The sequence below is a fragment of the Microcaecilia unicolor genome, chromosome 1 (assembly GCF_901765095.1).
Source record: "Microcaecilia unicolor chromosome 1, aMicUni1.1, whole genome shotgun sequence".
Classification (NCBI taxonomy): Eukaryota; Metazoa; Chordata; class Amphibia; order Gymnophiona; family Siphonopidae; genus Microcaecilia; species Microcaecilia unicolor.
Window position 1 is genome coordinate 468,934,932 of NC_044031.1, and position 21,313 is coordinate 468,956,244.

Sequence of the window (21,313 nt, forward strand, 5' to 3'; positions counted from 1 at the left end):
TTGTAACACAGGGGTAAAGTGCTGCTTTTCAGTGCATCAGGTTTCAGAAAATAATTTATTTAATAGCCTAACACCCTTTTCAATGAGCTTTCAGAGGCCAAAACCTCCTGCCTCAGGTCAGTATAATGCTGTTATGGTATCCTCTCCTGACCTAAGGAAGGAAGTATTGGTCTCTGAAACTTTATTAACACAGGTACCATATTACTTTATCCTAAATTAAAAATAAAATTATTTTCTTTACCTTTGTTGTATGGCCATTTACTTTTTCTCATTGTGTTGCTCCCAGTCTCTAGATTCTGCTTTCCTTCGTCTTTCTCTTGCCAGGGTTTCCTGTCCATTCGTCACCTATGGCTTTTCATCTTTTCCTCACCCTTGATCTCCACATGCCCCTTCCTCTTATTCTCCAGTCTTTCCCTACTCTGTCCTCTCCCTCTTTCCATCCAGCAGCTCCCCTCTTTCTCTCCCCATCCTTCCAGTGTCTCCCCTCTTTCTTTTGCATCCAGCGTCTCCTTTTTCTCCCTACCCTTCCATCCAGTGTCTTCCCTCTTTCTCTCCTTATCCTTCCACTCATCTACCCTCTCTCCTGATCCTTCCATCTAGTGTCTCTATCTGCCCTCTCCTTCTATCCAGTGTCTATCTCTCTACCCTTTTCTGTTCAGTCTCCTCCCTCTCTCCACATCGTTCTAGTTTCTCCGCTTTTTCTCTGCATCCTTTCATCCATCTCCCCTCTTTCTCTCCCTATTCTCCCAAGTCCAGCAGCTCTCTCCACTCTAGTCCCTTCTTCCTCTTCTTCCCTTGTCCAGCAGCTCTCCAGCCCCTTCCTCCTCTCCTTCCCATGTCCAGTTGCTCTCTCCCTTCCAGCCAGTCCCTTCTTCCTCTCCCTCCCATGTCCCAGCAGCTTTCTCCCTTCCCCCCAGTCCCTTCTTCCTCTCCCTCCCATGTCCCAGTAGCTCTCTCCCTTCCCTCCAGTCCCTTCTTCCTCTCCCTCCCATGTCCCAGTAGCTCTCTCCCTTCCCTCCAGTCCCTTCTTCCTCTCCCTCCCATGTCCCAGTAGCTCTCTCCCTTCCCTCCAGTCCCTTCTTCCTCTCCCTCCCATGTCCCAGTAGCTCTCTCCCTTCCCTCCAGTCCCTTCTTCCTCTCCCTCCCATGTCCAGTAGCTCTCTCCCTTCCAACCAGCACCTGTTCCTTCCCACTCTCCATTCAGTAACTGTCTCTTCCAAATCTTCCTCCTCCCCTTCTTTCTGACTCTATCTTTCAGGATCCCATCCAGCCCCTCTCTTCCTCCTTCCAACCAGCACATGTCCCTTCCCTTTCTCACTCTGACCCTCCCATCCAGCTCCTGTCCGCTCTGCCATCTTCCCCTTTCCTTCCAGCATCTGACCTCTTTCCCTTCCCCTCCCTCTGACCAGGGGCGTAGCCAGACAGCAGATTTTGGGTGGGCCTAATCAAGAAGTGGGTGGGCACCAAGTGTTCTCCTCCCCCCCCCCCCCCCCAATGCAATGAGGCCAGTATCAGCAGCTTAGGAAGCTTAGGAAGCTTAGACTGCTGAAGTGGAGAGCAGTGTTTTCAGCACCATCAGGGGGAGGTCTTCAGCTGGCGAAGCTTGGGATCCCCACTGGCTAGCACCTGCCTCTGACACCCCACTGCTGCTAATGCTCCATCTTAAGCGCCTCGCGTCTGCTGCTCTGTCTGCCCTGCTCTGCCTGCAGCTGTAAGCGATTTGCTTGTCGGCCCTTCCTTCACCTCGCGGAAATAGGAAGTTACATCAGAGGGCGGGACACGGTGAAGGAAGGGCCAATGAGCAAATCGCTTTACAGCTGCAGCAGCACAGAGCAGGGTAGAGAGAGCAGCTAACGCGAGGCGCTTCACCGTCCGATTCTTCTTTTAAGGTTGGGTTCCGGGTGGTCTGCTCCTCGACGGAGCTGCAATGCCGGCGGGGCGGATTGCCCCGCCTTGGTACGACAATGTTGAGGCGGGCCTGGAGGGAAAGTGGGTGGGCCTGGGCCCGTCCAGGCCCACCCGTGGCTACGCCCCTGTGGCAAATAAAGACCATCCAGTTCATTTTCGAAAGAGAAGGGCGCCCATATTCCGACCCAAATCGGGAGATGGGCGCCCTTCTCCCGTGGGCGCCCAAATCGGTATAATCAAAAGCCGATTTTGGGTGCCTCCAACTGCAGTCTGTCGCGGGAACGGACAAAGTTGACGGGGGGGGGTCAGAGGCGTGGTGAAGGCGGGACTGGGGCGTGTTTATCGGCCGAAAGATGGGCGCCCTCTGCCGATAATGGAAAAAAGAAGGGCAGCAGTAGCGAGAATTTGGGCCATTTTTGGACCCTTTTTTTCACAAATAAGTCCCCAAAAAGTGCCCCAAATGCCCAGATGACCACCGGAGGAAATCGGGGATGACCTCCCTTGACTCCCCCAGTGGTCACTAACCCCCTCTCACCAAAAAAAAAAGAACTTTAAAAACTTTTTTTTGCCAGCCTCAAATGTCATATTCAGCTCCATGACAGCAGTATGCAGGTCCCTGGAGCAGTTGTTAGTGGGTGCAGTGGACTTCAGGTAGGTGGACCCAGGCCCCCCCCCCCATCTGTTACACGTGGTGGTAAATGGGAGCCCTCCAACCCCCCCCCCAAACCCACAGTACCCACATGTAGGTGCCCCCCTTCACCCATAAGTGCTATGGTAATGGTGTAGAGTTTTGGGGAGTGGGTTTTGGGGGGGGTTGGGGGGCTCAGCACCCAAGGGAAGGGAGCTATGGACTTGGGAGGTATTTTAATGTCTTTTTTTTACTTTTTACAAGTGCCCCCTAGGGTGCCCGGTTGGTGTCCTGGCATGTGAGCGGGACCAGTGCACTACGAATCCTGGCCCCTCCCACGACCAAATGCCTTGGATGTGTTCGTTTTTGAGCTGGGCGGCTTTGGTTTCCATTATCACTGAAAACCAATAACGCCCATCTCAAATCCGCCCAAATCTGATGCATTTGCCCGGCACCAACCATATTATCGAAACAAAAGATGGACGCCCATCTTTTTTGAAAATACGGTCCCACCCCTTCACGTACCCGTCCTCGGAGATAGTCGCCCATGGAGATGGGCGTTCGCGTTCGATTATGCCCCTCCTGATCTCTTTAGATTGTAAACTGCATTGAACTTCTTTGAGGCTATTGTGGGTTGGAAATATCAAATTGTATAACAGCTCCCAGATGAGTTAATATCAGATCCAATAAACAGAAATTTTACATAAAAATGTTCATGAATTCAACAAAATATATATGAACAGAGATTTCATGGTGATTACTGTATGAGTTGAGAGAAAATAGGCAATGAACGCGCAGTTATGATGATGCTATAGTGGTGATCAGAAGGGGAAGGAGAGCAGATGCCTTGCAAAAGAGGAGAAAAATGTAATAGGCCTTTCCCAGAGATACATCATTGCCACTGCTCCATATTGCCACATAAAATAAATTTCACATACATGAAAGGAGTGTGAGCTCTCTAACTTCTCTGCCAATGTTTTGCAGTAATCCGGAGGCAGAATGTGATTCAGCTCGATGTAGACACAGAGCGCAGCCATGGCAGTGGACCATCAGCCTCATTCTCCACTAGCACCAGAGGTCCTCTCTTTGTGGGGGGTGTCCCAGGTAAGGCAATTGCACCTCTAGCAGCTTAGCCCTGCTGCCTTCTCTGACCCCACTGCTCTTGCTGTAGATTTTCTAGAACAAGTGCAGCAGAACAGGAGGGGGAGGGGCAATTTGGTCCTTTCACACAGCTGTGAGCTGATTTTCATGGGAATAGGCCAAATCAGTCATTGAGCCTATTTGGAGGAACAACCAGTGCCTGATACTTGGTCATATGTTGGTCAGTCAAAAGACTGATGTTTGACCCCATTGTATTTTTATTAGATTTATGAAGTGTTTTAATGAAGTTTAATTTAAAAATTTATATTTTATGTTAATTTAAGTGAACCATTCATTTTTGTTGTCAAGCAGTTATGTCTGAATGGATACTGCTGGAGTTTACTACTCTAAGCAACTGGGTTACATACCAGTGACGACTCCTAGGTGTATTAAACGATTTGTGTATGTAAGATCCTACCAAAGCATTACTATTTAAATCCTACCCGTGATTTGTCTTCTGTATGAAAAATGTTAGATGGTAGAACAATTCATCATTAAGCAGAAGAGATTTTCAGCATGGTATCTTGTTTGTGTTTGGCATGAAATTAGTTCCTAAAGTACATAAGCATTGCCATACTGGGAAAGACCGAAGGTCCCTCAAGCCCAGTATCCTGTTTTTCAACAGTGCCCAATCCAGATCCCAAGAATCTGGCGATCCCAAATAAGCCCAGGAATAAGCAGTGGATTTTCCCCAAACCCATGTTAATAATGGTTTATGGACTTTTCTTTTCGAAACTTCTACAAACCTTTTTTTTTGAACCAGTTAAGCTAATTGTTTTTACCACCTTCTCTGGCAACTGACTGCAGAGCTTAGTTACAAGTTGTTTTGAACGTACTTCTTTGTAACTTCACTGTGTGCCCCCTATTCCATATACTTTTGGAAACAGAACAGAAGTGAGTCACGTCTACCTGTTCCACTCGCTCATGATTTTATAGCATCTAGCATAGCTCCCCATCTCATTGCAGTATGACCTTATATAGAACAAAATTATTTCTAATGAAAGAAAACAGCTATGAACTTACCACGTTCATGAGCGTGACATGATGATAAACATCATGCATTGAAAAGTGCTTTAACAGCCCAATATGCACAGCTCCAGTCCCTTCATTATGGTCAGTCAGCCTTTTGCAGCATGACAATACCGTGTTTCCCCGAAAATAGGGCATCCCCATAAAATAAGACCTACCGAGGTTTTTGGTGCCCTTAGAAAATATAAGGCCTCCCCCGAAAGTAAGGCCTAGCAAAGTTTTTCTTTTCCCGGTAAGTAGGGTCCCCCCCCCCCCCCGAGATCGCCGGGCCCCCCCTCCGTCGCTCTGAAACTAACCCCCCACCCGAGGTCGCCCCCCCCACCCGAGATGGCGCTCCCACCCGAAGTCACCGGACCCCAACCCCCTCTGTCGCTCCGAAACTAACCTGAACTTAAGCCTCCTTTCACTTTCCTTCCAGCTCACAGCAAGCAGCAGCAGTAGGAGGGCAGGCCACTCCTTCCTTCCGTGTCCCACCCTCGCCTGACGTAACGTAACGTCAGGCGAGGGTGGGGCTCGGAAGGAAGGAGAGGCCTGCCCTGCCCTGCTGCTCCTGCGAACTGGAAGGAGTGAAAGGAGGCTTAAGTTCAGGTTAGTTTCTGAGCAACGGAGGGGGGTGGGGTCCGGCGACTTCGGGTGGGAGCGCCATCTCGGGTGGGGGGGCGACCTCGGGTGGGGGGTTACCAGTAGTTGCAGGAGCGACGGAGGGAAGGTGGGCGGGCCAACCGTGTTTCCTCGAAATATTAAGACATCCCCTGAAAATAAGACCTAGCGCCTTTTTGGGCGCAAAAATTAATATAAGGCAGTGTCTTATATTCGGGGAAACACGGTACTATTTGTGCTTTAACGGCAGCAGTTTTGATTCCTGCTCATGCAACTGCCAAACAATTTCTATAAAAGACCCTCTTTTGCTTTAAATTACAGCGGGCATGAAGATACCCTGGCTTCCCATCCACAATTCCTTTGTTGGCTGTTTGCAGAATATGAAGATAAACGAAAAACCTGTGCACCTCCACAAAATTTCAGGGCTTCACGGTGCAGTCGGCTTAAGCAGATGTCCTGTATTTTAACTGACTGAATATTTGTATATGAAAAGCTATTTATGTACACTTGGTGAATCTTCTTGCATGTGGATGAATGTCTGATTATAGTCTCTGATCACTTTGTTCTGCTGCTCCTCTGAGCTTTGCACAGACCTGACATTTGGCTTCTAAGGTAAAAGACTGTGTAAATGGTAACTTAACGAAATGTCTTATTTTGAGTCACCTCCTTCAAATGTTATGGCTGCTTGAGGTAGTCGATTGTGGATCAAAGTGTTTCTTGAGGTTGTACAGTGGTGGTGGCACTGTACAGTGTGTTGCCCACCAACACTCAAATGCCAGTTCAGCCTCTTTTCAGACTGCACACGCTGCCCCTTCCTCTTACGAGTGCTAGATGAGGTCAGGGAACAGGGGGCACTTAGTAATTTTTACCCATTCCCCTTCTTTCTGTATGTAATGAGAAGGCCTGAATGGGCTCTGTGTTCATCCCTATTAAAAATGCGACGGAAAGCACTTTAAGCTGCAGTAAAACTCTTGGGTTTATTAATGTGCTAAACATTTCGAGACCAAATAAATGTGTTAATTTTGTTTTTAACTTCCCGTAGTCCTTTGAACTGTAAAACTGACTAAACTCCATTTGTAGTTTCTCCCTGTTTTCAGCTTGCATGCAGCAGGTTGGTTGAGGTGTTCAGGTTTGAAATAGCCTGTCCTGTGTCACACAGTAACTGCTCTTTGGGGAGGAGGGAAGGTGATGGGGATGCTGAGACGACAACATAAAAGCTTCATAAAATCCAAGAGAACTGATTTACCTGACCCTTGACCTCTAAAATCAGCAGCGCCCAAGTGGCTACATCTTGGCCCCTGCAGTAGGTGGTTTTTTGACAAACAGGGTCTGATGTAGCCTTATCCAGCAAATAAAGCTTCAGTGTGCTACTCATAAACACAGGGTGGGATTGACCCTTTGGTGATATAAGTACATTTTTAAAACATAAATGTGGAAGCACCTGTACATACGTCTCAACATCTAATTATATAATATTAATTGGGAGGGGGGTTATATGAACAAGCATTCTTGTCCCCTGCCCATCCCCAGACCTTAGTAAGCATGCCCCCTCTTCCCCCCCTCCCAGACCAGTGCAAGCACTCTCCCAAGCATTTAACTCCCAGTGCCTGGCTGGCTGTTTACTACTTTCTGTACCTTTTAGTACTGTGAGTTTGCATAGAGGTGGAGGATTTCATTGGTCCAATGGGGGCCTAAAGACACCAGGAGAAGGAGGCCAATGAATGGTGTTGGTTAACAATGCTACACAAATCTAATGTCTCTAGAGGGATGGTGCAGCTGTGGTGAAGGGCCACATCAACAAATTCCTGTCAAGTGTCTGGGCAGAGCCAACCTCAAACATATCTGATTGGGCCCCTCCTAACCCTAACCAAGCTAAGTACAAGCCTACTTTCCTTATGGTCTTGGTCTTAACACCCAGTCGTGCAGGGCCACCAGTGGACCAGATTTTCAGGATATCCCTAATGAATATGTATACAAATTTCACATCAACGGGTGAATAAATTGCAATATAGTTGTAATTATCAAACAGATAAATATAACAACTATGCACTATTCAAACATTGTTATATACTTCAAAAACTTATAGTAAAACAATATCAACCCCTGATGATGCCATTTGGAGCGAAACACGGACCATGTTGGGTTCGGTTATGTATTTGGTGGTTCAAGTCTCAGCACTATGTCTTGTTCTTCTATAGATTGATTTAGCGCATTGGTGCCCTACTGCATACAAGACTTTCTTTTGGGATTCTCTATATTTTTTGAATGACTGTTCAACTGAAGATGATATTTGAAGGAGTATGTCTAGCAATGTGATGTGTGACCATTTCTGATGTAATCTCAGTGATGTGCATCACTGAGGACTAAATGACCGCTGATATAAGTACACTATTATAGAGACTGAGCCGGACATATGTTCTTGTATCACAGAAGGGTTGCAGTCGTTATTATTATGATATGAGTATGTGCAACAAGATTTTTTGTCATGTTTACAGCATTACTAAAAGCAGAAGTTTTAATATTTTGATATTGTTTTACTATACGTTTTTGAACTATATATACTAATAAAATATTTGAATAATGCATAGCTGTTATGATATATTTATCTAAATGAATATGTATGAGAGACTTGAATACCCACCACCTCCATTTTATGCAAATCTCTGTCATGCATATTCATTAGGGATATCCTGCAAACCTGGCCCGTTAGTGGCCCTCAAGGAGAGGGAGTAAATACTGGTGGCCTGCGTTATAATCCTACCCTGGATGTGTGAATATGGATAAGATAAATTTGTATGCACTACCTCCATTGTATGCAAAATCTATCTCATGCATATTCATTGTTTGTTATCCTGAAATTCTGACTGGCTAGGTGTGTTCTGAGGACTGGGCTGAGAACCATTGAATCAGACTTTTGAACATGAAACCAGTACAGTCCAAGTTCAGTCCTTGAAGACTGCAAACAGGCAGATTTTCAGGATATCCCAATGAATACGCATGAAAGAGATTTGATTACCTACTTTATGCAAATCTCTCTATTGTATATTAGAGAGATCCTGAAAATCTGACCTGTTTGCAGCCCTCAGGGCTGAACTTGTATACGCCTGGTTAAAATGGTGGACTTAACTTTCCCCTAAAACAGAATCTTAGACTTCTAATTACAAGTTCCCTTGCTGCATCAGCAATGAGTGCTTATGCCCCCTCACCTCTCTGAGATGGGGGTGCTGAGGTAGGATGGAAGACATGACCCACACATATTTGCCAACTTTATTCCCATTTCTGCTGGAAATTTTTTTTTTTTTTAATATATTTTTATTAAAGGTTTTGTCATACAGAGAATGCTGGAAATTTTAATCCAGTCCTGTTGTTCTAAATCCCGTTTAGAGGTGGTTTGGTGTTTCAGTTTCATTTTTCCCTAGCAAATGCAGACTGGGTGGGTGGGCACACACATCAGGATGGAAGACAGAAAACCAGGAATAGCTGTGAAGACATGACAGATACATGAGTGGGAATCCAATTTGGGAGACGTGTTGGAAGCTAGCAGTTGGACAGAAGTATTCAAGACCATGTCAAAGGTGTATATTCCTCAAATTTAATAGAAAATGGCTGTGAAATGGTGTGTAGATGGTACTTGACCATATCCTGCATTTATAAAAGACTCCGCTCAGTTTGTGAGCATTACTGGCAAAACTGTAGGCAGGATGGCTTCCTCCTGTGTGTTTACTGGAAGGAACTACCCATAGTTTGAACAGGATTGGAGGAGAATGGATCAGCTACTGCATTTGCTAACACATGTAAAGTTTCCTTTTTAAGCTAAGGTTTTCTTGCTACATTGCTTCCCCTTCAGTTTTCACAGAAAGGTAATGAAATTATTAACCCATTGTATTACTACAGCTGGGACAGAGATCATTGCAGCCTAGAAAAAAAAGAGGGGCCCCCCCCCCCTCCATCTCATCATGTTGTTGCAATACATTTGGAGCATGTACTGCCTTTTCAAGCCTACTGCATTTAGTTCAGTTCAAGATTGTGTGAGCCCCTTACTAGCCATGGGTACAGAATAGTAGTTTTAGATGGGTTTCTCCTCTCAATGCAAAGTGTGTGAGTAAAGGGGTTGGAGGAGCTGGGAGGGAGGGGGAAGGGCTGGATATGGGCTTATGTTTTGGGAAGTGAAAAAATTGTATGGTGTTTTTTCTCATTACTGGTGTCAATATTGCTGCCTTATATGATCCAATAAAATTTTAATTGGAAAAAAATCAAAACAAAAAACAAGGGCTGGATTATACTCGCCCCTGCCCTGGACTTCCACAATTCTGCACCTGTGGAAAAATCTACTGCAGAATTTACAAACTCTTTGACAGACAATCTTGAAAAACTGCTACAGGCAATTGAGGACCTAGATTATAATTGCCAGTGGAGATAAAGTGGCAATCATGCAGCGCTATGAAACATTGTCTATTTATTTCTGCTACTTGTCTTTTCTCTAGTACTACCAGAGGGGTTCATGGCACTATACAGAAATGCAGAAGGGCTTTATGTTCTTGTCAAGATACAGTCAAATAATAGGCTTGGGGTAAAATCAAGGATTGCATGGATTTAACTGAAAAGGACGGCTTATCTGACAAAGCCTATTTCTTTTTTCTCTTATAAGCTCTAAATCAGAGCCTTCAGAAGGGCATCTGCTCTGCACATAAAACCAAAGACCAAAGCCACCTCTCAGCAGATACTTGAAATTAAATTTAAAAAAAAATTTTGGAGCAAAAATCATTACACATTTTTTTTTCAGCTGAGGTTACACAAATGTCAAGGCATCTGAACTGGAAAACAAACCACTAGAAACCTTGCGCCTGCAAAACGCACTGTAAAGAATTCCCAGCCTCCCCAAGCAACTTCTACATACTACCACCAGATGGTGCTAGAGAGCAATGTATCAATACAAAGTCATTATATTTATATTTTTATCTTCATTCAGGCCAATATTAAGACAGTTATATGGGCCCTGGCTTGAGTATCAGTCACAAGGCCTTGCACAGGTCTCAGCACTAAGATCTGCACACAATATGTTTCAGCAAACTCTCCCAAGCAAAAATCAAAGTCCTAACAGTGTCAAAGTATACAGTAAGGATTATACTCTGCATCCAGTAGCTGATGGTTCCAGGAGACAATCAGAAATACAGGTGTCTAAGCTGCAATAAGAACCAGGACATATTTCCTATCTCACTGATAACAAGGAGCCAAGTGTGTATTTTTTCTGCACCAGCTGGGAATGTGTTCTCTTAACACAAATATACAATAAATATGGGTTTTAAAAAGACACTGTCCAATATTCAGCTCGTAGTGGAAAGCAGTGTCTGAGCTGCTCACAGCCATGGGTTGAACTGCATAGCCGCCGAGGGGGGGGGGCAGGGGAGACAAAATTTCCCGGGCCCGGGACTCCAAGGGGGGCCCGGCGCCGCAGTCCCACCCGCCCTCCGTCGTCGACCGTCTGCCACCGGGCCAGGCCCCCTGCATTGAAATCACAGCACCTATCACCTCCGTGTGAAAGCGCTGCAGGCAGCAGGGCAGCAAATCGCCTCTCTTCGGGCCTCCTTCCCTCCCTGTGTCCCGCCCTCATCTGATGTAACTTCTGCGAGGGCGGGACACGAGGAAAGGAGGGACGAAGGGAGGTGATCTGCTGCCTGCAGCGCTTTCACACGGAGGTGAGAGGTGCTGTGATTTCAATGCAGGGGGCCCAGCCCGATGGTGGATGGAGGGTGGAGCAGGAGCAGCGGCGACCTCAGGGGGAGGGGGGAGCGGCGGCGGTGACCTTGGGTGTGGGCGGGGCCCCAGGGGTGGCCTTGCCCAGGGCCCGGCCCAGTCTCTCACCATATCTGCTCTTACCCAGGGGACAGAGATAAGACACCTTGAAATCCTGACTGCATCCTTCAAACAGAAAGGCTACAACCCCAAAATAATCTCCAAGAATATTGCCTCCTCCCTCAAAACACCCAGGGAAAATCTGCTACAGTACAAAGAAAAAAAAAGCCACAGACAGAATCCCCCCTTATAGTGAATCTCTTTCAGTAATTCATCCTCCTGGAGTAGAGGCTGTAGATCTTTTATGATTTTTTCTTAATTTTTCCAGCTCTGGGTAGTATATTCCCATCCCCACCAGTGTTGGCCTTCCGACATCCACCCAACTTAAAACACAAACTAATTAGAAGTAAGCTCCCAAAACAGACTCAAAAAGAAAAGAATGGCACACATCCTTGCAATATATCCAGCTGCAAACTATGCCAAAACATTTCACAGGACCCCACGGTCATTCACAAAGGAAAAATATTCAACATTAAGGAATCTTTCACGTGCTCATCTTACATAGTAACATAGTAGATGACGGCAGAAAAAGACCTGCATGGTCCATCCAGTCTGCCCAACAATATAAACTCATATGTGTATACCTTACCTTGATTTGTACCTGCCTTTTTCAGGGCACAGACCGTACAAGTCTGCCCAGCAGTATTTCCCGCCTCCCAACCACCAGTCCCGCCTCCCATCACCGGCTCTGGCACAGACCGTATAAGTCTGCCCTCCACTATCCTCGCCTCCCAACCACCAACCTCTCTTCCCCCACCTGCTCCTCCACCCAATTTCGGCTAAGCTTCTGATGATCCATTCCTACTGCACAGGATTCCTTTATGCATATCCCACGCATGTTTGAATTCCGTTACCGTTTTCATCTCCACCACCTCCCGCGGGAGGGCATTCCAAGCATCCACCACCCTCTCCGTGAAAAAATACTTCCTGACATCTTTTTTGAGTCTGCCCCCCTTCAATCTCATTTCATGTCCTCTCGTTCTACCGCCTTCCCATCTCCGGAAAAGATTTTTTTGCGGATTAATACCTTTCAAGTATTTGAACGTCTGTATCATATCACCCCTGTTCCTCCTTTCCTCCAGGGTATACATGTTCAGGTCAGCAAGTCTTTGCTCATATGTCTTGGAACGCAAATCCCATACCATTCTCGTAGCTTTTCTTTGCACCGCTTCCATTTTGTAAACATCCTTTGCAAAGTACGGCCTCCAAAACTGAACACAATACTCCAGGTGGGGCCTCACCAACGACTTGTACAGGGGCATCAACACTTCCTTTCTTCTGCTGATCACACCTCTCTCTATACAGCCTAGCAACCTTCTCGCTACGGCCACCGCCTTGTCACACTGTTTCATCGCCTTCAGATCCTCGGATACTATCACCCCAAGATCCCTCTCCCTCTCAGTACCTATCAGACTCTCACCGCCTAACACATAAGTCTCTCGTGGGTTTCTACTCCCTAAATGCATCACTTTGCATTTCTTCGCATTGAATTTTAATTGCCAAACCTTAGACCATTCTTCTAGCTTCCTCAGATCCCTTTTCTTACAATGTGGTATATATCATTCAGTGTAAAAAAATGCAACGAAGGCTGCTACATTGGAGAAACAAGTCAGATGCTAAAGAAGAGATTTAATTTACATAGACACCATATGAAAATGGTGTGAGATCTCCGAGATGAATGAACAGTATACTTCTTTAAAGTACCTAAAGGAAGGAGTCCTGAGTGACGTTACAGATAGAAGCTAAGTTGCTTAAATATATATATATATAAAAAATAGAAGAAAAAAATATTGATTTAATTGGTATTAAAGTATGTGGATCAAATGAGGAATACCTACCCACCATAAAAAAAAGTGCCTGGCTCACAATAATAGCCTGTGTGGTGGCGTTAGGAAAATTCTGATGGATCCTACACCATGGAATAAATGTCTCTAAATATCCTTGACTATAAATATAATTAATGATATCTATGGGAGCTGGGTAATATTTGCGTGATATATTAAGATACTCCCTCCATTGAGACTCTAACACCATCTATTGGAGTACCAATAAGGATGTCACCCCTGTGGGGCAGCACTTTACAAAACTAGAACACTGTACCAGTGATTTCATGGTAAGAATCCTGAAAGGGAACTTTAAAACAATGCAGGAACGTAGGATCTTTGAAGTCAGAATGATTAAATATTTTGACGCCCACCAGACAGGACTTAACAAAGATCTGGGTTTTCTAGCCCATCATAAACCATAAAATTGTACTGCTTTGTCACCCTCCTGTCTCCATGCATATCTCCTGTCCCTCATGCACCCGACTCTTCCTGTTAGTCTGTCACTGAAATGCTTTGATGTTTCACTTATATATACTGTCATCTACCAACATTTGCTTATTTCCAATCTGACGAAGAAGGGCAACCTTCGAAAGCTAATCAAGAAATGTATTGTTATGTCCAATAAAAAGATATCATCTTATTTTCTTTTCCATGTTTTATTTCTATTGATTACCTATAAAAGATGAGGAAAGCAGAAAACAGAGACTGGGACCAACACAATTAGAAATCGTAAATGGCAGTCAACAAAGGTAAAAACAAACAAACAAAATTAAGTTTAGGATAATGTGGTAGCTGTGTTTAATAAACATTAATAAATATAAATAGAAAATGGCAATAAGGTGTTATCTTATTAGACTAATTTTAAATGTCTTAATGCCCTTGTTGCCATATAGCAACTGAAATAAGTATTTTTGGGCATGAAAATATTATGGGCATGAAAGAGTTAATACATTTTTGACTAACCTTTGGAGACCAAAACCTCAGGTCACCACTGGATACCATAACAGCAATAACCCTGAAAGCTAATTGAAAAATTTATTTAGTCCAATGGCTCCCAAACCTGGTCCTAGAGGCAACCCAGCCAATTAGATTTTCAGGATAGCCACAATGAATATTCATGAGAGAGATTTGTATGCAATACTTCCACTGTATGCAAATCTCTCACATGAATATTCATTGTGCATATCCTGAAAACCTGACTGGCTGGGGTGCCTCCAGGATCAGGTTTGGGAACCACTAATTTAGTCCAATAACATGGTATAATCTTATTTTCCATTTTTTGCTTTATTTGTATTTGATAATTGGTAATGTTATGATTGTAATATGTCATTTTTTTTAAATTTATGCCTGCTGTCTTAATATTTTGCACAGTACAGAGGGACATGCCATCACAGTTTCTCTTCCTCTGGTGTTGCACTGTATGCAGAGTCTGACTTCTTGTGGTTTCAGCTTAATTTTTGTCTATATATTTCTATTTTGAATTTGTGGTTATTTATTCTATACTGGGTGAGGGTCTATCTATGATCTGTGGGTGTGAAAGAGACATAGTTTTCCATTAGCATTGACTGTGCAGGATTGTTCTGTATTCATTTGGCTTCTTTTGTTTTCCCAATAGGTATACTGATGTTCAAGTGACTACTACAATATTTATGGTGCTCTTCTTTCCTAGTAGGCCCTTATTGTGTGACTCTTGGAAGTTATTACTATTATGGTAGAATTGCTCTCTAGGTCCCGACATTTGTAGTGTTTAATATTTATTTGTTACATTTGTATCCCACATTTTCCCACCTATTTGCAAGCTCAATGTGGCTTACATAGTACCGTAAAGGCGTTCGCCAATTCCGGTATGAACAAATACAGTAATGTTGTGGTAGAATAAGGTTCGTGTGTACAGACACATTAGGGAATCGTAGAGAGGAAGAGTTATTATATGTGCATGACGAGCTTTGGTATCATTGTGTTGCAGGTTACAGGCATTTATTAGTGTGTGTGTGTGTGTTGCAGGTTACAGGCATTTATGTGTGTGTGTGTGTTGCAGGTTACAGGCATTTTTGTGTGTGCGTGTATGTGTGTGTTCTGCAAATTAGAAAGCTAAGGGTCATTTTTCTGCACTGGTTTATAAAATACTCTGGAGGTAGTTCATCATCTTAATCTGTGAACATTTGATAGCAACCATGCAAATCTGCTCATACCAAGGCCATATCACCTTATTTTCCTAGCATATTTATTACGGAAGTAGCCAGTGTGAGGGAGGGAGACAGACAGCTAGCAGGCTTTGCAATTGTGCTTAACCCAAATGGCCAAGTGAAGCTTCAGAGGTGATATTCCTGTGGATATGCTTCAGCGCAGTACTGTGAACTGGATGCCATTGTGACCTGTTTATACTAGTTTTGGGAGCTTATCATAAAATGCAGACCATTTTGATTCTATCACATCACACAATCACCACATTAAGTTAAGCATTAGCACTGTTATCTGTGTATTGTAGGTAGCAGCACTGCAAATACATGTATAATACAGCTAGCTCTATCAGTTTAGCTGAATATTGCACCCAAACAGATAATTTTTAGGGCTGCATCTGCCCTGGCCTGGTCCGCGATGTTTCATGATTTGAAAAGACATATCCATAGAACTGTTAAAAATATGCAGATAGGGGAGTTGGCATTCAGTGGCAGCTGGCAAACACATAACTCCTGCTGAGTACTGGGTGTTGCTTGCAGAAGTGCCACTGCTTTGGTGCCCTGGTGGTTACTATTAACTTTAAATTCATAGATGGTTCCCCTGTGGTGACAAACAGCCAACAGAACATATCGTCAATACATGTCCACTCATACGTCTGCCTGGACATTCTGCAATCAATTGGTTTGGTCGAGTGATAGGCATACAGTAAGAAGACTTTAAGAAGTTTCTAGGAGAGCTTTTAAATACTGGTAATAAGCCCAGTTTGCAGAATAATTCTCAATGAATCGAATGTCATCTATGTACTGTATTATGCTTTCTCTGAAAGCTATGGGTGATAAAGCTTTGCAGTATCTGAGAAAAAACCCCCAAAGTAGATGGAAAATCTTTGTAACCTTAAATACAGTCTATGAATACTGCTTCAAATGAAATGCTATTTGGAGGGGGCAAACAGGTGCACTGGCTTTCAGAGTATAATACTGAGAAAATTTACATTTGGGGTTCAACTTGGAAATAATTTTCAGGGATGACGCTACCACAGATTCCATGAGCCATTCGGTTTTACTACTGACCAGGCTAAGAAGTTGCAAGTTGAATATAAAGGTCTAAACAAACTCCTTTCTACAAATATATTTACAATTTTAGTTAAGGGCTCCACTGTCTGACAAGGCACAGGGTATTGTTTCTATGGCAGGGAATCCTCTCCTTCCAATAGAATTTCTGTGTGCATCTTTCCATAATCCAGCCTGTCTTGTACCCACACAGAAATATCAGAGACCGAGGATTTACACTCAGATCTGACTGATCTGTTTTTCAGCACCGAGGAATCAATTGCATGGCAAGGATTTCATGCACTAAAGTTGGAAAACATTTGCAATTTCTGTATATTGCCACAGCTTTAAGCTAGCCATATCCACAATCAGATTTAACTATCAATTCCAATTATCTTTTTTTCTCACTACAGTAGAGGCAATGAAATTTTGGAAGCCACTGTTCCTTTGTACAAGAATATTCCATACAACTGAGAGATGATGACACAGGTTCCAAAGGTATGGCCAAGACCCTGGATTTCAACATTTTTCTGGTCTGCAATAGGAAAAAAAAAACTTTATGAAACTCATTTGAGCCCCAAGTCAATTATAATTAATTTATTCTGATCCCTCCCCCTCCTTTATCCTGCTGTTAATGTTGGAGTACCCACTAGTTTCCAATATTAATAGTGTTACAAACCTTTGGACGATGATCCAAGACTGTATCCTTCCCTTTATTCTGAGGTACTTAAACCAAGTTCTTTGGTAAAAGAGCGGATACAGGCTAGTCTGTGAATGCTTGACATATTAACGATTAGACACAGGTCAAGACATCCCTATGTACTAGCCTTATGTTCTTTCTTATACTGCTAAATCAAGTTATAATTTACCTCACTGTACCTAAAGTGTGAGTCTGTCCTGTTCCCATTTAATTTTGTTTTTATCAGCTCAGTGTGCTTCCAATTCATGAAATGGAATAATCAGAAGACATTTACTACTACTACTAACATTTCTAAAGCGCTACTAGGGTTACGCAGCGCTGTACAATTTAAACATAGAAGGACAGTCCCTGCTCAAAGAGCTTACAATCTAAAAGACAAGAGAACAATCTAAAGACAAGTGTACAATCTAGAGGACAAGTGAACAGTTAATCTGATAGGGTGGATAGATTGGAGCATTCTATATTTCTCAAGCGGTTAGGCGCCGAAGGCAGCATTGAAGAGGTGAGTTTTCTAGAGTCACCTCTGCCTACCCTCTTCAGTGTCCACATTCTCTATTCCCACTGTCACCGTTACTTGTGCACTCAGATGATCATTCAGCCTGTATCCTCCTTGCTTTTGATAGTCTGACCCACAGTGTGTATGCAAACTGCTCCAGTGAATCATTTAGCAGAGATGAAGTGTCTCTGAATAGCAGGAATGGGTTTGAGCCTAATAGTTGTTCTACACCCTTTTTCACCAATTGGTAGAGGTTGATGAGAAAGCCAAATGTACTGATATGTAGACATAGAGCCAGGTGCATGAACTTGTCTAAATCAGAATTTTTCCATTCATATCTTCCTAGAACCCAGGGAATCATTTTAGCTGTGGTCCATTTGCCAGTTAAGAGCATAGGGCCAGCTTTCTTTATCAACCTCTCATAGGCCAATGATCAGAAGCAAACGCAGGCGCTAGAGGCTGTTAGCACCATACTAGCGCCTGCATTGGCTACCGCACCATGATCAGAGCCCCTGAGTGAATGAAACGGGCTCGCGGGCTCTGAACGCAACTAGCATGCAAAACAGGGTTCTTAGCGCAAGTAGCATGCAAATGCATGCTAAACCTAATCATCCCCAATGATCAGTGACCAGCGCACCAGAAATTGGCTAGCTGGCTGTGGCAAACCCTATGCCAGCTGGCGTTAGGGTTTGCAGACCATTGGGGAGGAATGGTGAGCCCTGTCCAGCATGCATTTGCATGCTAGCTGGCCCCCATTCCCCCCAATGCAGGAACCCCAACTCAACCCCCTTCCCCCCCCCAGCAATAGGGGACTGCAACCCCCCCCCCGGGATCTCCAGCCCCCTCCCCCCGAACCTGTTAGCGGGGGTCTGGGGACCAAAGTCCACCGGACCTCCAGCCCCGTTGCTGGTGGTCAGGGTTCCTTACTTACCCACAGCCCACTGGGCCATCAGGGACATTGGAGGGATGCTTGTGGGGGGGGGGGGGGGGTTAGGGGAGGCTGGAGACCCACCGGATCACCAGCCCTCCCAAACCTGTCAGGGGGGGTCAGGGGGACTGGAGGTCTGCCAGACATCCAGCCCCTGTTTAGCTTGGCTCAGGCAGGGGTAGTTGGGGTCTGGTGGTCCCATGGCTCAGGCGGGGGTAGTTGCACAACAGACCGTGGTAGGCCAGGTGCCCTTAAATACAACTAAAGATCAGACAAAAGATGGCAAATCAATAGTGTCAGGTACTAAGCATCATGCAGATAGGAACAACAAACATACTCTGAAATGTCTATATGCAAATGCTAGGAGTCTAAGAAATAAGATGGGAGAGTTGGAATATATTGCACTAAATGAAAAATTGGATATAATAGGCATTACCGAGACCTGGTGGAAGGAGGATAACCAGTGGGACACTGTCATACCGGGGTACAAAGTATATCGTAGTGATAGGGTGGACCGGACTGGTGGAGGGGTAGCATTGTATATTAACGAGAGCCTTGACTCAGATAGAGTACAAATTCAGCAGGACACAAATCACACCTTTGAATCATTGTGGGTTGAAATTCCATGTATAAAAGGGAAATAAATAAATAAATAAATTTAAAAAACGGTGATAGGAGTGTACTACCGTCCGCCTCGCCAGGATGAGCAGGTAGACGCAGAAATGATAAAAGAAATCAGAGACGCGAACAAAATGGGCAATGTGATAATAATGGGTGACTTCAATTATCCAAATATAGACTGGGTAAATGTAACATCGGGACACGCTACAGAGGTACAATTCCTTGATGAAATCAAGGACAGCTTTATGGAGCAGCTGGTGCAGGAGCCGACGAGAGAAGGAAAAATTCTAGACTTGGTCCTTAGTGGAGCACATGATCTGGTGAGGAACGTTATGGTACTGGGGCCGCTTGATAACAGTGATCATAATATGATCAGTTTTGATATCAACCTTGAAGTAACTGTACACAGGAAAGTCAAATACGTTAGCGTTTAACTTTAAAAAAGGAGACTATGATAAAATGAGAAAGGTAAAAAAAAAAAACTTTGGGGGGCAACTGAGAGAGTAAAAACTGTACAACAGGCGTGGATGCTGTTCAAAAATACCATCCTGGAGGCCCAGGCCATACATATTACGCAAATTAGAAAAGAAAGACAGAAGTCCAAAAGACAGCCGGCCTGGTTGAAAAGTGAGGTGAAGGAAGCTATTAGGGCTAAAAGAAACGCCTTCAGAAAATGGAAGAAGGAACCGTCTGAAAATAACAAGAAGCAGCATAAGGAGTGTCAAAGCAAATGCAAGGTGCAGATAAAGAAGGCCAAGAGGGATTACGAAAAAAACATAGCATTAGAGGCAAAAAAACATAGTAAACATTTTTTTCAGTATATTAAAAGCAGGAAGCCGGCAAAAGAATCAGTTGGGCCGCTGGATGACCGAGGGGTAAAAGGAGCGATCAAGGAAGACAAAGACGTAGCGGAGAGACTGAATGAATTTTTTGCTTCGGTCTTCACCGAGGAAGATTTGGGTGGGATACCAGTGTCGGAAATGGTATTTCAAGTGGACGAGTTGGAGAAACTTACTGACTTCACGGTAAACCTGGAGGACGTAATGGGGCAGTTCAGCAAACTGAAGAGTAGCAAATCTCCTGGACCGGATGGTATTCATCCTAGAGTACTGATAGAACTGAAAAATGAGCTTGCGGAGCTACTGCTAGTGATATGCAACTTATCCTTAAAATCGAGCATGGTACCCGAAAGATTTGAGGGTGGCCAATATAACGCCGATTTTTAAAAAAGGCTCCAGGGGAGATCCGGGAAATTATAGACCAGTGAGTCTGACGTCAGTGCCGGGGAAAATGGTAGAGGCTATTATTAAAAACAAAATTACAGAGCACATCCAAGGACATGGATTACTGAGACCGAGTCAGCACGGCTTTTGTGTGGGAAAATCTTGCCTGACCAATTTACTTCAATTCTTTGAAGGAGTAAACAAACATGTGGACAAAGGGGAACCGGTTGATATTGTGTATCTGGATTTTCAAAAGGCGTTTGACAAGGTACCTCATGAAAGGCTACAGAGGAAATTGGAGGGTCATGGGATAGGAGGAAATGTCCTATTGTGGATTAAAAACTGGTTGAAGAATAGGAAACAGAGAGTGGGGTTAAATGGTCAGTATTCACAATGGAGAAGGGTAGTTAGTGGGGTTCCTCAGGGGTCTGTCCTAGGACCGCTGCTTTTTAATATATTTATAAATGATTTAGAGGTGGGAGTAACTACCGAGGTAATTAAATTTGCTGATGACACAAAGTTATTCAAAGTTGTTAAATCGCGACAGGATTGTGAAAAATTACAAGAGGACCTTACGAGACTGGGAGGCTAAATGGCAGATGATGTTTAATGTGAGCAAGTGCAAGGTGATGCATGTGGGAAAAAAGAACCCGAATTATAGCTACGTCATGCAAGGTTCCACGTTAGGAGTTACGGACCAAGAAAGGGATCTGGGTGTGGTCGTCGATAATACGCTGAAACCGTCTGCTCAGTGTGCTGCTGCGACTAGGAAAGCGAATAGAATGTTGGGTATTATTAGGAAAGGTATGGAAAACAGGTGTGAGGATGTTATAATGCTGTTGTATCGCTCCATGGTGTGACCGCACCTTGAGTATTGTGTTCAATTCTGGTCGCCGCATCTCAAGAAAGATATAGTAGAATTGGAAAAGGTGCAGCGAAGGGCGACTAAAATGATAGCGGGGATGGGACGACTTCCCTATGAAGAAAGATTAAGGAGGCTAGGGCTTTTCAGCTTGGAGAAGAGACGGTTGAGGGGAGACATGATAGAGGTATATAAAATAATGAGTGGAGTGGAACAGATGGATGTGAAGCGTCTGTTCACGCTTTCCAAAAATACTAGGACTAGGGGGC

At 44.2% G+C, this 21,313-nt stretch overlaps 1 protein-coding gene across 1 annotated transcript in view; it reads left to right on the forward strand.

Moving 5' to 3' along the window:
• The window catches only part of LAMA3 (laminin subunit alpha 3), a 407,718-nt gene extending 401,381 nt beyond the window's left edge, over positions 1 to 6,337 (forward strand). Inside the window, 2 exon segments of the mRNA XM_030188133.1 lie at positions 3,521 to 3,640; positions 5,627 to 6,337. Coding sequence (XP_030043993.1) covers positions 3,521 to 3,640; positions 5,627 to 5,772 — 266 coding nt within the window. The 3' untranslated portion in view covers positions 5,773 to 6,337.
• Positions 6,338 to 21,313: the final 14,976 nt, after the last annotated feature.